General features: G+C 37.2%; 1 protein-coding gene across 1 annotated transcript; it reads left to right on the top strand.

Annotated features, from left to right (window-relative positions):
• The first annotated feature begins 32 nt into the window (after positions 1 to 32).
• On the top strand, positions 33 to 17,403 carry ARL5B (ADP ribosylation factor like GTPase 5B). Its single transcript, XM_063324706.1, has 6 exons — positions 33 to 371; positions 7,374 to 7,434; positions 8,690 to 8,837; positions 11,756 to 11,839; positions 13,549 to 13,700; positions 15,787 to 17,403. Exons 1-6 carry the CDS (start codon positions 86 to 88, stop codon positions 15,833 to 15,835), a joined length of 780 nt encoding a protein of 259 aa, XP_063180776.1. The 5' UTR covers positions 33 to 85; the 3' UTR covers positions 15,836 to 17,403.
• The last annotated feature ends 370 nt before the right edge of the window (positions 17,404 to 17,773 follow it).

Here is a 17,773-nt window from a genome sequence, read left to right as displayed (position 1 = left end):
CCCGCCTCACCGCCCGCCCCGGAGAGGCGCTACCTCCCCCCACCCGGGCCGCTCCCGCGGAGGCCACCCGCCGTGGGCGGACGCGATGACGCACGGAGTGACGCGACGCGACAGCCGCGTGGGCGTTGGGGCGGCCTCTCGCGCCGTGCGGCCGTTGGCCGGGGGCGGGGCGGTGCCGTGTGCCCGCCCCCCGCCGCCCCCCGCACGGCCGCTGCCCCGGCGCCGCTGCGGGCTGCGACCGCCCGAAGGGAGCCAAGGGAGCCGCCGTCGCCGCCTGGCTGAGCCCTGGGTGTCCTGGGGGCTCGGCGGGAAGCCGAGGCCAGGCATGGGCCTGATCTTCGCCAAGCTGTGGAGTCTCTTCGGTAACCAAGGTGGGCGCGGGGGCTCGGTCCGGCGGCGGGGGAGCGGGGCCAAGCGGAGCCCGCGGGGCTGAGGGGGCCGCGGGCAGCCGTCGGAGGTTGGGGGCCGGTTCTGGCCGCCTGTCTTCCCCTGAGGGGGCGCCCAGGCAAAAGTTGGATTTTTCTTTGTGCAGCAGTTTGAGCGCTGGTTCCGCGGCGCCTCATGCTCGGGGTCGCTTTGTTTCTGTGACTGCGGTGGTCCCTCCTCTCCCCCGTCCTCCCTGGCCGCTCTGAACACCTCGGTTGTCCCGGGCAGCCCGCCCTTCCAGCCTTGTGCTCCCGACATCGCATAGTGGCGAATGCCGCCGTCTCTCAGGCGTGTTTTTTGACCGCTATAGCGGCTCAAGCTTTGATGGGCGATGTTTGCTGTTTCTTTTTGCAGACCCTCCGTTTTTAAGTCGGGGTCTGCTATTAAAATCGTGCTGCTTTTATCGTTAGTCTCAAGAAAAAAAAAAGACCACCAAACTTGCGTTGGGGGCGTTTGAGGTAAAGATCTGTTTGTGTTTTGGCAAAGATTCTGGTTAAATACAGTTAGTGACCCAAGAAAATCACTTCTCGAGCCAAGAATGAAAAGGTCATAAGGGGATAGCTTTCCGTTCTCTCTTGCCTAGTGCGCCCGGCCCCGCAAGAAAGGCTCATGCTCTGATCCAGAGTTCAGAACTTGTGACTGCCACTACCTTTAGCCCAGACAGTTATCATAAAAATCGAAAATTATGTTTTGTCTGTTAACTTATTTTAATTAATCTTGTTTACCTCGCCTTCTTTGGTTAGAAAATAAAGTAGTCAAGTATCATTTCTGTTGGTTTTCCTTGAGGCCCTGAGTTTGGAGCAGGCAAACTGATCGTTCTCTCATCAAGTTTCCAAATGCACGCTTCATTTCTGCTTTAAAGTTACTAAAAATGTAGTTAAGCTTTTTTGTGCAACACTCTATTGCCAATACAGTTTTGCAGGTTTTTGTGGGCATGTACAAGTGGTGTCCCTTTAATAGTCTTGTCACTATCAGTGCACGTAACCCATTCTAATTCTGTAAATACCAGAGCAATGTCTCAGTGTGTGCACATATTAACACCTATGTATCAAGCCACCTTTTATTGGGATGGGAGTGGGAGGGAGATCCAGACCATTTATCTTTCCCCACCATACGCTGTCCCACCGCATCGTTCCTGAAGTCTTCTAACAGAGTCTTCTGAATTTGTTGTTTTTGTTGATTTGAAGATTCTTATTTGTCTGAACTGGAAAATCCATTTGGTAAGATTCAGGGTTCCCCCTATTCTCCAGAAAACTATTTAGTACTGTCTCGGTTTTCATTAAATGCTGCAATCTGCGACTCATTTCTTTCAATGAAGGACTCCAGAAGAGATGTCCATAAGCAGAGAACTGGTCAGGAGATAACTTCTGGTGGCTTTTAGTGTTGGTCTGTATGGTACCATATGATGTCAATATTTATTTTGTTTGGTGTTGTTTTGTTTTGGGTTTGGGGTTTTTTTTTTGTTTTGTTAGTACCTTACAACATTAGATTAGGTTGATTCCATTTAATTAGTGACAAACACATCTTTGTTACTGTACGTTAATTCCTGGAAGGGAAGTTACTCATCATACATTTATAATGTTAATGAAAATTAGTATCACAGTGAAGATAAATGAGACAATACCATGAAATAGTTACCATTTGGCTTTTATCCCAATGAGAGGCTTCTGGGGTGTGTTCTGATCTTGCTTTGTTGCTGGGGTTCTTTTCGGTTTGGTTGTTTGGGGTTTTTTTGCCCCCTCTTCTTGTGGTGACCGTAGAGAAGGAAGTGAGTTTCTTTTCCCAGCCAAAACTGAAATTCCACCCTAGAAAATTCTCTTCAAACATAAATTCCCATCTAATGGGAACTTATTCTTTAATTGCATTACTGTTTTCCTCTAAATAATATTATTATTAATAATAAAGGGTAGTAATTATTGTCTTTGCTTTTGTTTGCTCTTCTAGTTATATCAAATCTAGATAATTTCTTGGAGAATTCATAGGCTGTCCCATGAAAGTGCTTATTGAGCAGACTAGCACAGTAGCTTACATAATGATTTTGATTATCCAGAGTGAATATTACAAAGGTGCAAATAAACCGCCATGTGCGTGGAGCATATTATCAGTTCATCATGGCTAGTGTGGGTTGTGCTGATAGTCTGAAGCACTTGATACTGGCAAAAAGAAAGGTTAAACAAAGCAAAGATTTAGAAAGTGCCATCTGTCTTCCATCAAGTAGAGCATGGGGGAGGAGGTGTGCCTAAGTGCTAGAAGATACAGAACAGGAAATCATTGGCATTTCACTTGAGTATTAATTACGCATTGCGGTTTTGCTTTACCTAAATGTGAATAATAGCTGAGCGGAAAATGCCAAATCTGAAAGGTATTTGATCAATAATGTCTGGACAATGTTAAAGAAATGTCTGCTGGTGAGCTAATACCGTTAACTCACAGAAAGAAGATATGTTGGTAGCTTTCTGAAAAATATACATCTTAAGATAACTAACATATTAAAATAAGCCCCATGCATTTTTGTGCCTCAGGGTTCAGTACAGTTAGAGTAAATGTGCAATGTACAGAAAATTGAGTTTATTCCGAGTGACTTCTGCCTGGCAGGAAAATCTTGTACTGAAGGTACCTTAGATCCTACTAAAGCACTGAATGTAATTTTTCTAATTTGCACATCATCTTTACTACTTTGCAATTTGATTTTCTCTCTTACCATCCTTTCCAATGGTAAGGATGAGGTACTGGAAGGAAGATCAAGAGGCTTGACCTAATCTGTTTCTAAAGACATTCAGCGATAAGTGTCTGTTGACTAATGTTATCTATGGACCTCTTCCAGCAGCATATCTTACTATTTGTATTCAAACTTTTCAGCCCTGTGTCTTGGGTAGCATGTGTGAGTTCTTATCAGGGAGCTGAATCTGTTGTTCTGTTTCAACTCGCTGTACATGCGGCAGAAATTGTTCCAGTTGGTTCAGCCCATTTTGATTATGGTGAGCCCATTTTGGCAAACCCAGACTGCCTCGTGGTAGAGTATGTAACAGTTAAAAGTGCTATGTGGCTTTGACCTGTGATGGGAACTTTTAGAAGGGGAAAGCCTTTAGCTCTTTTTCCTGCTCCCCTGGCAGAATGCACTTGCTTTTCCATTGCAGTGCACCATCTACTCTCCAAATCTGGCATGTGGGATTATGGAACAAGAAAAGCTGCAGTGCAGGGCAGTTTGAGGAAACTGCGTGATACCTGTGTTGATCTGTGAGTCAATGACTAATGAAAGAGAGGAAGACTAACAGTCTCTGCCCTGAGCACAGTCCATCAGGGAATATCTATTTAATTGTGTAGATATGTTTGGAAGGGCTCATTTCCAGTTTGAGTTTGGCAGTAGTCTTTAAACAGTTGCTGTTTTTGTTTGGTAGTGGACAAAACTGTTTGAGGGCCTTATTTAATCTTCTTGTTTTCTGATCTGCATGCCTTTTCAGTGCAGAGGTTAAAGCCTGAAAGAGGGAGGGCAACGAGCATTTCTGTGTCTTTCAGCTCTCAATATATATTGTCTGTTAATCAAGTAGTAATTGAGCGATGCAAACTGAAATAGATACTTTACTTATAAGAGAAACAATTGGCTTAAAAATAGACTTTTGTCTTTTTTCTATGTGACTTACTGATGGCTTCCCGATTCTTCTAGCTTATTTTTGAAATTGACAAAAAATCGTTACCTGAGTATTGTTTTCATTGCAGGCATTTGAAGGCTAGTTATAAAGTGTCATAAGTTCAGATTGAATTTATACTTATTTTGAAAATAACATTTTAAAGTATATTTAAAAACATCAGTCTTCAAAAATGACCTGCTTAAGCTGTGATTCAGTGCTCAAAAGACAGTCTTCTAAGCAACGTGTAATATGAAAAAATGGTGGAGCAATTAACATACTGCCTGTATGTTAACACATAGCTGAATAAAACTTGCTTGATTTACCATTCCGTCAATACTGTCAAGATTGCTTTTACTGGAACTATAAGGAAAAGACAAAAGTGAATGTCAGCAACCTAATAAAGGCAACTCTGACAGTTGTCAATACCTTGTTTCTTTGTGTGTTGTGTTGCTGATAGAGTTGTTTAAGAAGTTCTTAAATCTGTTTTTTAATTTTTTTTTGAATGATAGTCATTTAAAGTCTTCCAGGTTACTCTGAACAAATGCTATAGGTGTTAAAAAGACTACTGTAAGAAAAATAATGGTAAACTCTAAGTCAAGGTGCTTGAACTTCTGTAACTCCACAGTTTACTTTACTTGGTCTTGCTGCCAGTTCCCGGACTGTACAGTCAAGTTAGCAGAGACCATTATCTGGAAAACCAAATGGATTTTGGTTCCGGTGACGGCTAAACACTACTGACAGTTTCTCTACTTTCTTGTAATCAATCTGGATATACCAGGTGTATTTAAGCAGTTCTTTTGTGTTGTAAAGAAGACTCTAAGGTAGCTTTTAGTGTGCAGAATGAATCCTTGTATTGAAATCACTTTGAACTTTAGTAAAATGCTATCCCTCCTGCCTTCGCTTTGGCAAACTTCTGTCTGCATTCTGTCTTCAGCCTTGAAGCCTCCAAGATTGTTGTTCTTCGGAACTAGATGTGGGTTTTGTTTTACACAGCCTGAAAAGTATTGATGCCCTTTCCAGTATTCATTTCTTCTTTCAAATATGTTGGAAGAGCCTTCCTCATCATTAAAGTATTTAGATTTTTTTATTATTACTTTTAGTTTTAATTTTGGCAAATTAGAAAGAGGAAGGGGCAGATTTGTCAGAAGTGAATCTTCGGTTTTGGGTCCTTTTACCACAGAGAAATATAGATGAGTAAGTGAAGAAAAGAGCATATTGTGTCTTCCTTCTAACATCTGCATCATCATCTTCACAGTCCCATTATTTTGTGATACTAGACTGCTAGAGTTTTTTTTAACAATAGTATTTTTTTAATTATTATTTTTTTTAAAACAGTCTTCCAGGAATGGTTGATAAAACAGAATTCTTTGGATTCTTTTAAACAGTAGTCTAATACTGTCTTTTTTTTCCGCTGGATATACCTAGTTTTTCTACTTATTTTTTTACCCTCTTTCTACCTGATTTTTAAAGACTCTGCCCTTCTGCGCTGGCATCTCTGTTATGCATTTTCTTCTTCTTTTGCCAAGAACATGGTGGTCTGGGAAGATATTAATGAATACAACCCAAACTGAGTTTGAATACCAGCCAGTGAAAGGGAGAAACTTGGTTTAGTCTGTAAGTACAGAACACAAATATAAGCATAAATCACTACCTATGGTTTACTTTGCTATTGCATAGCAAAAATTCTAAAAGTCCCAAGCAAGAGATTGTTTTATTAAAATCACTTTCAGAATGCAAAGACCTAGGTGGTTATATATCTAAATAGATTTAAAAAAACCCAAACAAACCCAAAACACTAGTTCTTCCTTAGACCACCCACTTGCAGGCTAAAACACACCAATTTTATATTTATGGTGGATCTTCTGACCTTTTAGTAATTTGTTACGTCTTGTATATTGAATGTGGTATTTTAGAGGAAATCTTTAAGTTGTGAACCATGTTTTGCTTTGGAGTAAGTGCCCTAGAATTTTAAATATTGCCCCTTCAAAAGTGAGCCTATTCACAGACTTTTAATGCAGGTTTTACTTCTATCATCCATTTGTAAATTCTCTGCTCTCAAGTGATTTGCTTCTTTGTCAGTGAGCAGATATGTATCTTCTAATTTCACATGTGTATCAAAAGAACGACCATTCTAATTGTCTGTGCTGCCGTATGTGAAATTTTAAGAAGGATTAACTACAGAGAAGCCTGTAAGTCCGGGGGGTAGTGCTGGTGGTTTTGTTTGGGTTTGTTTTTGTTTCCCCTGTGCCTGGAAAAATGACATTGCAGCATTTGGAAGATCACTGTTCTATAAGCTGGAGTAGGGTGTCCAGTTCCAGGCTTCTCAGTACAAGAGAGATATGGACGTACTGGAGAGAGTCCAGAGGTGGGCCGCAAGGATGATTAAGGGACTGCAGCATCTCACATACAAGGGAAGGGCTGAAAGAGCTGGGACTGTTTAGCATTGAGAAGAAAAGGCTCATACGGGATCTTGTTCATGTATCTAAATACCTGAAGGGAGGGTGCAAAGAGGACAAAACCAGGCTCATCTCACTTGTGAGATCAGAGGCCCAGTGACAGGACCAGAGGCAGTGGGAACAAACAGAAACACAGGAGGTTCCCTCTCAACATCAGTAAACACTTTTTCACTGTGAGGGTGGCTGAGCATTGGCACAGGCTTCCCAGGTAGGTTTTGGAATTTCCATCCTTGCAGATACCCAAAGCCTTCTGGACATGGTCCTGGGCAACTGGCTCTTGGTGGCCCTGGTTGAGCAAGGGGGTTGGACCAGATGACCTCCAGAAGTGTCTTTCAACCTTGACCATTCTGTTGTTCCATGACTTTTCAGTTCAGAAATTGCAATGTTGGAATTTGTGATCTATTCAGAATACAGCTTCCTCTTAGTTTTTACTGTGCTAATGATGGTGGTCCCTTAACAAGTGGTTATTATTGATCCTTGAATGTTAGGCTAATATTTTGTGCAGTCTTAGGATGTTTGGTGTTTTTCTTAAGATGATACACTGCTATGAGTTGGATTTTTGATTGTATTTTTCTCTGTAAAGCTAGATTATTTTTTTTAGTGAAGTAATCATATTAGTAACTGGTCCTACTTGAAGACTTTCAGTACTGACTTCTCCTAAAATTGTAGTCTCAAGAGCCTATGAAGCTTTGTGGATTTTTATTATATTTTTTTCCTGTCTTGAAGTCATCAGTAGTCTGTGCAAGCTGTTGAAATAAGACAAGCAAGCAGTTGCTTCCTTCAGTAAGGAAAAGCGATTAACCAGAATTCTAATTAGTGCTGTTTCCACTAATTTATTCTTGTCTTTTTTGTGTATATGCAGAGCACAAAGTAATCATAGTGGGACTTGATAATGCTGGAAAGACTACTATACTTTACCAATTGTAAGTATATGAACTACTTTGCTTTTCTGTTTACATTTTAGTATTTGTCACTGTTTAATCATTGAAAATTCAGCTTTGCAATCTGGCGGAATCTCTAGGGTTCTAGATCACAGTTTGTACATTAATGATATTAGTTGTTCTAAACAGAGTAAATATTTAAAGGATAAGTGAAGGAACTACAGTGTTTTAAAATTGAACTGTAAATTGAATAAAAAAACTGTATGCACAAGCACAGTGAGCTGCAAATTTTTGCCATCAAAGCCTATCTTAAGCATAGAAATAATCCTGTCGCCAAGAACTGCAGAAAAGAAAGTGATTTCTAAATTAATAGAAATTCTATCCACTCTGCAAAAATCCATAAATGTTTCCAAATGTTTCTCGATTTCAGTGTCTAAAATTTGTGATGGAGAATTCCTCAAGATAGTATTTCATCTTGCCTAGGTACTACCTTAAGCATTTTCAATAGCATCATTGCATCCAAATCTTGTCAGCATTACAAGAATATCTATGATAAGTTCAAGAATATTGGCAGGAACATAATTACTATTGTAATCATGGAAAAGGAGGAGGGCGTAGCCAAATGACTATGCATATAGTTGGATAGGAAGGCAGCAGAGGTTATTTTCCAAAACAACCCTTTTCCTAAGCACTTTTAACAAAGCCTAAAGGTAGAACTGAGAAATTTTCAGCTATGTTAACAAACAGTCCTTAGGAGTTTGTTTTAATATTGAGCTACTAACTTGAGTGCTCTGAAAAAATTATATTCTGATTTATATTTTGCACAGTTTAGTGTTCCTCTTATTTTAGATCTTTAGAATAGCAGCTTCTACTTTGAAACAGGTGCATTTTAAGTATCTGTTAAAGTGTCCTTTAAAAAGAGAAGTCTCTTAAAATGCAGATGCTTATCCATTTGTTATAAGCCTTTTGTGTGCTTATTTTTTGTTGCTGTTGTCTTTTAGCATGTTTACAGTCTCTGCCACAAAAGCACATCAGCCACAGTTTTTAGTCCAAACTGAGATTTAACTAATCTTTTTACTAAAGAACTGTTCTTAAATATTTGCTTTATTTCTATAAAAATTCAGATGTATAGCTTTTTGAAATATGCCTAGTTTTTTAATCTTTTTTTAATCTTTTTTTTTTTTTATCAGAGTTACATGTATTTACTTTTTCTGCAATAAATTCGTTGTAACTGAGCTCTGACAAGCCTTGTGGATTTTACTGTCTGGTCTTTATGATGTTATATTGTTTCCTTTAGCTTAATGAATGAAGTGGTTCATACTTCTCCAACCATAGGAAGCAATGTAGAAGAAATAGTGGTGAAAAACACTCATTTCTTAATGTGGGATATTGGAGGACAAGAGTCATTACGGTCATCGTGGAATACCTATTATTCAAACACAGAGGTATGAGAAGCTGTTTTGAAATCTGCAAATTCAATAAGTCTGTTTGAAATTGTATTTATTTATTTATTAGGAATATTGATAGATTTTTTATATAGATTGCAGCTGTTTGTTTTTAAATTGTTTTGAACAAGAGCAAACCCAAAAAGGTTAAGGTGTCTCTGGTATGCAGCCAATTTTCTGGTAATATTTGAAGTATGACTTTACAGTAATGTTGTTTGATCTGTGGTATGAACTATGAGGTTAAACTTTTTTCCTAGGCAATTAAATGGTATCAAAATACACTTCAGATCAAATGGGGTTTTTGCATGTTTTTTCAAGTAGATTAAATACAAAATTTTGCAATGTTCTTGGCAAAATCAGTGAGGATTTGCAGTGAGTGGGTAACCTAACTTCCATATATCTAGTCTGAAATGTTTTTGATAACTATGATAATTTGATAATTAAGGATGAGGGATGAAACTTTCTCTAGGCAGCTGTATTTAAAAAGCTCATCAGCTTGTGGCTTTTATCCAAAGGATAAAGGAAAGCCTAGCTGTGGAGGACTCATGAGGTAACTGGTAAAGCTGCCATTGCTGGAAAGGTTGGAGTAGAACTCAGCAACAAGCTGTCTTTTGTGGGTTTCTTTTCTTTGCCAGTCTTTTTGATGCCAAAAGGTTGTGAACACAACGTGCACATAAAATCTCTGTAACCTACATGGATGTAAAAGATTTTAGATTTCATTTCTTACCATTTCTACTAAAAGTAGAGATCTCATAGATATTACTCATTACATAAGCATTCCACCCTCCTGTAAAATGAGGTTTTCTGCCCTATGCCCCCCTTTGAGAGAGAAGAGATTAGAATGATCCATCCCAGATGTTCAGAAACTTTTTATCTACTGAAAGCCTGGTGATAACACCTTAACTTGCATCTCTGGTATTTTAAAGTAATTTTTAATTTTATCTAGAAAAGTATGGCTACAGCTAAGACACATACACATGAGGGCGAAGAGAGTTTTGCCAGCATTATCTGGTACAATAATGATAAGTTCTTGACGTTTGTCTATTGAGAATCTTTGATTTTGGAATCTGGCGAGATACACGTTAGTTCTTTTTTTGATCCTTCTGCGATGTTCTTCAACATATTCTGGTTAGTAAGCGTGCTTTCTAGCACTTGGAAAGAACTTCTCTTTGCTTAGAAGCTTTGTCTGCTGGAAATGGTTGAGGAAGAAATGGGGTCTGTTTAGTATGCTAATCCTTGCCTCCCCAATATGAATAATTTCTTTACTGTTCCTCCTCATTGGCTAGACATCTAAAAGTCACAGCAGCATTAAATGGACTTAGTTTTTCATACTTTGTGGTCAATTTCAATGGGTGATGAATCTCCTTAATTTTATAAAGGAAAGTGATTTGGACCATATGTTGGGTAATTATAGTGGTGACTTCTAATCCTCCTTTTTTGTTAGTATCTCATTTCTCTCTTTGCTTACCTGTAAATTGAAGTAATCTAAACAAAATCTTTCGAGTAATGTAAAAATCCCACAAATAAGCTTTTTACTGCATAACTGTCCTAATTAGTTTCAACTTAATATGGCTAATTCTGCAATTGTGTTTTGAGAATCAAATCATATTTTTACAGAAAGGACCTTGAGGCAGACTTACAGACACAAGATCTGGGGGAAGCAGAAAGGGGAGGGAGCTCTCATGGTTAAGTTATCAGGGGTGGGGGCAAACAAAAAGAGTTATAGTAAAAGAGGAAAAGGATGGAAAATTATTCCCATCTGGGTAGAGAAATGATGGAGTGTCTCCTTGTTTTTCTCTCCAGTGCAGCACGTGTTCCCTGTAACTTTATCTTTTTTTTTATAGTATCTGTATAATTTTCATCAGAATGTGCTTGATCTCCCTACTGGTTATTCCCACCGATGATGCTGTTAGCACTGCTTGGAGCACACTCTGGGCAGGGCAAGTGCTGAACACTGATCAGTTGTTCGGGTTTGTGTACACGTACTATTATGTAATGCTTACAAACATTTACTTGAGTATTATCTGCGATATAATGCCATGTCTTTTTCCTCTGTAGTGTAAGGCTATAAAATAGAACATACAACATAAGGGGCAGAAAGAATCACAGAATCACATGAAAGAGTAATTTTCATTCCAGTGACAATTGCTTTCCATGGGAGACCTGATGTACCAGACCTGGCAGTGTCTCAGGATTCACAGGTGCATGGCCATGATAATAATGTGCCTGGCAGAAACAGTAAGGGTGAAGTCACTGCTACAGTCCTCTCCAAGTGCCTAGGTGGAAGGGTGTGGAAGTTGAAGGTGAGAGGCCAACCACACAGGCCCTTTGCATTACAAAGGTTAAGGTGCAACAACATAATGCTGAGCTCTACAGGTACATAGCTTTCTGAGGTCTGATGTACTACTTTGAAATAACATATCTTAAGCCTTGTGAGCAAGATAATGCTGAATTGCTAAAAATATTTCTTCCAAAATAGGGAATTTCAGTTTTATAGTTTTAGTGGACGCTAATAGCTGCTTTCATTGATAACTGTGTAGCAAGTTTGTCACCCACGTTTTAAACGTAATCCACTATCTGTAGGTGCTTTTGGTACCTATGTCACTATTTTGCTTATGATGTAGGGCCTGAAAACTCACCAAGGAAATTTAACCATAGTACATGAAAGTAGCAGTGCTGAAATGTACAAGCACAATGATTTTTTTTATTATTATTTTTTTCTTAAGCTATAATCTTCATGTATGATTTCCAGGGCTCTAGCAAAAGACTAACGATAAACCGCTTGTTCTGTTTTCTAGTGTGCTCTGAAAGTCTATGTCTCTCTTATATAGGAAGAATTGTGGTAGTGGTCTCTTGAAACCTGCTTTCTATAATTTATACTTTGTACTTACATAGCGTACTATGGTTTTTTCCCCTAGTTCATCATTCTTGTTGTTGACAGCATTGATAGAGAGCGACTTTCTATAACAAAAGAAGAACTTTATAGAATGCTGGCTCATGAGGTATGGGGGGAGTTGGGATAATAGTTTTCTTTTGTTAACAGTCAAATAACATTACATGCTTTGTATGTTCACTAAAATTATACTGTCAAAAAAAAAATTCTGAGTCTAAATGTGTATGCATGTTGATCACATTTTAAAACCATATAAATTATAAATAAACAGGAAAATTATTATGAAGCACTTCTAATAGGGCTTGCTTGATTGTAATCAAATCACTCTTTACTTTGCAAATGTTGAACTTGCAAAATATCTTAAACTTCGTATTAATGTAACCAGCTATTGTTCTCCACCACTCTCTCTTCTTTCAGTTAAATGTTTAAAATTTCAAGAAACTTTTTAAAAAATTTTTATTTTTATTTTAGAAAGTGGGCAATTGAGTTTCTCTTCCTTGTTTGTTTTAATCCTGTTTCTTAAAATAAAGGAGCATATATAATACTATGGATAAATTAGCTTCAGTTCAATTTCCTTCATAATTATTTTGTTTGTAGTTTTATTATTATATGTTGTATTGAGGACTGTTCAACATTGGGTCAAGTCCCTCAAACATCCTAAAGTAATATCTACATTGGATTATCTAAAGTACATTAGAACATTCTGTGATCACTCTAAAGTTAAATTAGGCTTGTTTTAAATCTAGATATCTTCCTTCATTTTTGAAGGAAAAGGGTTTAGTACAATGTAAGTAATTCTGTTGAGTTCATTTTTTCTGAGAGATTCGCATTGTTTCAAGTGAGTGAGTTTTTACTTTACAGTTAATATTAATGTAGTTTGGGTCTGGTAGTAAGGAGCAAATACACCACCAAAAAAGGTGGAAAGATGACTTCTTGTGGTGAAGTTTTCCCACATAGTTTATTAGTTTCCAGTGTTATAAACTCTTATGAGGTTGTGATCTACCATCTCTTGAAAACTGTTTTTGGACTACTTGTAGGAGTGAATTTTCAACTTCAGAGCATAACAATTTATTTGTTTTTTTTCTCTTGATGGAGAAATAGTCTCAAAACTTAATATACATTGAAATGTGTTGAACACTTTTAATTACAGCTGTCAGCTTCCTGAGTATTTGTTTACCCTTCTGCACTCCTAAAACCATACATCCCAGTTCTTGTCTCATTGCTGTGTGGAATCCTAATTTCCATACAGAAAAAAAGCAACTTTTTATTAGTTTCTGTTTGTACTAAAGCTGTTGCAGCATTATTAGAGCTTCCTTTTAGGAACAACAGGATACAACTTAGAAGAGTTTAGATAGCTTTCTTAAATTGTTCCTGCTTTAATCACTACAGAACTGGTTTAATGAAATTGCAAGTAATTTCAAGGGAATGATATCTAGCGGGTTTTTCAGTTTGAATAGTATCTAATGTAGATTTTGGAATGTTTATCCAATAATAATTTGCTGGCTGGATGGTTTGGAGCTTTATGAAATATATTTTAACAAGACTTTCATTAGTTAACATATGAAATCATGGTCAACACCAAAAGAATAGTCATATAATACATTATAATTTGATTCTCTGTGGTGGAGAACACTTCAGAATAAATTGGTTTCTTCAGTCTTTAGGTAATTAATTTTTAATGCAGTAAGTCTGTTTAAACTGCATGCTGCTGTGTAATTGTAGATTAGCTTGAATACAGTTCTTTTAAGAAATTCAGTTAACGCAGTAGCCTTTTAGTTCTTTATAATAACTATTATGAATAATCTAAATTACTTCTAGGATTTACGGAAGGCTGCAGTTCTCATCTTTGCAAACAAGCAGGACATGAAAGGTTGCATGACAGCTGCTGAGATATCTGCATACCTCACCCTCAGCTCCATAAAGGATCACCCGTGGCATATTCAGTCCTGTTGTGCTTTGACAGGAGAAGGGTAAATGCTTACTGCTTAGGATAGTAATAGATGGTAAAAGAGTTTTAGAAGCCTATTGACGCTAATGTGGATTTACTGAAAGAACAAAGTTTCTCAGCTTTGCAGTCAGAGGAACATTTTGAATTTTCCTTTTCTTTATTTAACCTGGTGGGGTTTTTTCATAGCTCAAACTCCAAATTTGTATGAAAGTCTTTCAGCTTATTGTTTAAAAAAAAAAAACCCAACCAACCAAAACCCCAACAACACAAAAAAGTCCCCCAAGACCACCACCCCCTGGAAATATGTAGCTGTTGGCTCTGTGCGCTATCCTGTCATTCTGTGTTTCTTTGTGTAGTTAAAGAAATAAGCTACTGTCTTCTTCCTTTATGTTCTTATCTACCATAAGCTTCTACGGTGAGGGTGGTTTTGGGTTTTGTTGGGGTCTTTCTGTTTGTTTTGGTGTGGGGTTTTTTTGTTTTGTTTTTTGAAGCATTCAAACATAGTTTTGTTGTGAAGGTACATAGATCTGGCATAAAACAAAATTGTTACCAATATTAAGCCTTTCTTCACATCCAGCTGATGTAGCTAATTTTGAAATTTGTATACCTTTTGCCAGCATTTACTAAAATGGAAAGCTGAGCTTTCCTTAGATCCTTTGTCTGTAAAGGTCAAAAAGCATTTGTGGATGCCTGTAACATGTTGGATAGTGTCTTGTTTACATGCTTTGAAGTTTGCTAATTTTTCATTGTGGTTCTTAAAGCAGTCTTCTAATCTGTAGTAGTTAGAGGGTTTTTTTTCAGCTGTGTTGTACAACCTTTACAATAACATGGTCTTGTGACATCAAAAATAGTGAATCCAACAGAGTATTTGGGAAGGGAGAGCATCTTCCTCACTTCTAGAATGAAATATTTTCTAATGTAATGGGAATGTCTTGTAGAGTGATTGGTAGCGTTCACTTCCTTAGGGTGGGATGTCTTAGTGAGAACAAATTGATTTTTTGGCTGAGTCTTTGGGTTGTATTGTTTCTATTCTGAGTTAACTCTGCTTTCCTCCTACCAATTTTGCCAATCACTTTTGAGTAGTCAGTTTATGTACAAACTTAACTCTTCAAACAAGTTGGCATTTGGAGGAAGGTAGAAATTCACAATGATGAACTTTGGTTTAGAAACATTGGCCATCCTAGGCAGCTTCTTTCTTATTAAAAAAAAAAAAAAAAAAAAAAAAAAGATGAATTTGAATTATTAGAATACTTAAAACTGTGACAGTAGTGAGACCAACTCATAAAAAAATTCCCAAAGTTAGATCATTGAGCTGAATCTTCCTTGTGAATATCTGACAGAAGTCTAGGGAGATTCCCTCTTTGAGAGTGAAGCTAGCCTTCTTGGATAGCTCTGGCATGATTTAAAAGCTTAAAGATGGCATAAACTACGTAATTAGATCCATAGAAAATCAAAGGAAAGCCTGTCTTCTGAAATGGAATACTTTTAAATAGAGGTGCAAATTGAGTGACTAAGCAGATTAGATCATAGAATCATAGAATCATTTAGGTTGGAAAAGACCCTTGGGATCATCGAGTCCAACCATCAACTCCACTCTACAAAGTGGATACCGTGCAATCTTTTCGTTGAATATAAACATTTTTAATTTTGTATGGGATTTTGTAATTCTTGATACACACTGCCTTTCCATGAACCAATTCAGTCTGGGTAACCTGTCCTTTCTCTTTTAGTGCTGGTATGTAAAGGTCTAGCTTTCAAGTACGCAGTCTTTCATGGGAAACCTGTAGAAAAAGGAGAACTTATTTGGTTCCATATACTTATGAGTAAGAATGTTAAGAAGAGTGTGTTTTAGATTTACAAGGAAAAAAAATTGAAGGAGTGCCAAGCTTCAATAAAATAGCATGCTTGACGATCTTCTTGTGGTTAAACCCTAAGTAGAGTTAGTTTAAAACACTATTTACTCTATTCAAGTTTAAATCCCAATTCCAGCTGATTATTTTTTTTAATTTATTTTAAGTAGATTTTTTTTGAACATAAAAAACAGGTAGAAAATACTTTTAAAATGTTAGAATAGAGCTAGTACCAATATAACATCTCTTATTTTTCAGATTATGCCAAGGCTTGGAGTGGATGACCTCCCGCATTGGAGTGAGATAGCTTCCCCCCCACCTCCCCCCAAAAAAGAGACTTCTATTTATCCTGTGAACATGTACATTTTTCTGTACTTCTGGCTGCTGAGGCAGTGACCATGTTTAATTTATATCAGCCAACCCCTAAGCTGTACTTGAATCAAGCGCAGTTGAACTGAAACACAAAGTATTTTCTTAACTTTTTTTAATACACTAATCTTCAACTGGATGAACGTATGTGAATCTGTTTTTAAGCATTGAAATTCCTCTGAATATGTCTTCTAACTTTTTCAATGATAGCTTTTTAAAATCTGTTTTGTCATTGTCAATATTTCATACTTCCTCTTTCTAAATAGTTTATATAACTTACTAACATAAATGAACGCAGTTTGTTTAATAGTAAAAAATTAGTGACTAGCTTGACTTTACTCTGGCATAGCTTTAGCCTCTAAGGATAACCATATCTCCAGCTGCGCTTCCTGGAACATCAGTAGAGTTCTAGCCAGTACGTGAGTTAATAGTTATGAATGCAAACTTTGAAATGCTGAACGAGTTAGTTATTGTTAATATCGTGGTGGCTTTTAACCTGGTATATAGTTGAACTTCTGCCTTAAAGCAAGTGTATTTCATTCTCAGTTTCTCTGGTAAGTAGTTCTAGGACATGATTCTTTTACTTGAAAATACATCTCTGTACAGTGGATAAAAAATTTGTTATTAAGTGCTGGTTTAGTAATTTAGAACTTGAATACCTTTTTAAAAATAAACCTCTTGATAATCAAATTTGGAATCTTGGCAGCCAGTGTTATGTGTAGACTTGCTGTAATCCGTTAAAATTTTAAATACTGTATACATGAGCCTTCCTCACCTTTTAGTGAGAGTGCTGTTTTCTAAATTAATGCAAAATCGAAAGGGAAGTCAGTTTTATAAACAGAATAAAATCATGGTGCTTTATCTGTAGACTTCAGACTGAAGCTAATCTTGACATTTATTTACCCACTATCAAATGTGTTTTCAGATTCTGTTGCAGAGAAAATATTTTGCCTTAATTTTTGGTTTTAGTCTTATTTGCAGGAGCAAAGAACTTTTGATGCTCTTCAAGTTAGACTAATTCATCTGAAATTTAGGAACTGAAAGTTGAAAAAGTAAATAGCTTCCATTTGAAAAGCAGGTGGTGAAAGATTGGACCTAGTAACTTTTAATTCAGTTTGAAGGGAATGAAGTTAGATCTGTAAGGAGAATCCAAAGCTATGGATGAAGTTGAGAATATTAGGCACCAAAAAAAAGCCAACCACCAAACATCCCAAAAAAAAATGAGGGGAAAAAAAAAAGAAAACAAAACCAATAGCGGACACCCAATTCCTAGTTGAAATCACAGTATCAGTCAGGTTTCTAACCTAAATAAATGCTTGGCAGACTTTCCAAAAGCGCCATTCTGCACTTTTGCATGCCTAAAAAACACGTGGAGTCTGGTTACTAAAACCATTATGCTAATTGACTGTAAGCCTTTAATGACAAAATGTTTTTGTTAAATCTTGTTTTGAGAATTCAAGCACACTGAGTTTTCTTTAATAAAGTTTTAAGTTTTGTAAATTTCAATTGGCTTCCATTTTTATTTGAACAAGGCTTAATGAAATTTTTAAAGTATCAGCAAATATGTTGTCATAAGTTTTAAAAAGAAGACTTTGAATACATGTGGAAACAGTGATTGGTTGAATGAAGTTGTCTCTTAATGGTGGTTAGCAAAAGTTACGTTTAGGAGAAAGACCATGTTGAGTGTCAAGTTAAAATGCTTAGAAAATAATTTAAATCGGTGAAAAGTAGCGCTTAAAGAGAAAAGAGCGATGCAAGGCAAGGTTAAGATCTGATACTATAGCTTCTTGCACCGATGTTCGTGCTAACAACCCAATTTGCGAAAATAAGATTTGTTTTGTTCTTAGGGAAAAAAAATGATACTGTGAATGTCTTT

The sequence above is a fragment of the Chroicocephalus ridibundus genome, chromosome 2, assembly GCF_963924245.1.
Source record: "Chroicocephalus ridibundus chromosome 2, bChrRid1.1, whole genome shotgun sequence".
NCBI classification, from domain to species: Eukaryota; Metazoa; Chordata; class Aves; order Charadriiformes; family Laridae; genus Chroicocephalus; species Chroicocephalus ridibundus.
Note: the sequence above shows the minus strand (reverse complement) of the source record. Positions and strands in the feature narration are given on the sequence as shown.

What these genes read in the sequence shown, in the direction of transcription:
- ARL5B (XM_063324706.1), top strand. Translation starts at nt 86, where the DNA reads ATGACGCACGGAGTGACGCGACGCGACAGCCGCGTGGGCGTTGGGGCG. An exon ending in GAGTCTCTTCGGTAACCAAG is followed by an intron (nt 372 to 7,373) that starts GTGGGCGCGGGG and finishes GTGTATATGCAG; the next exon opens with AGCACAAAGTAATCATAGTG. An exon ending in ACTACTATACTTTACCAATT is followed by an intron (nt 7,435 to 8,689) that starts GTAAGTATATGA and finishes TGTTTCCTTTAG; the next exon opens with CTTAATGAATGAAGTGGTTC.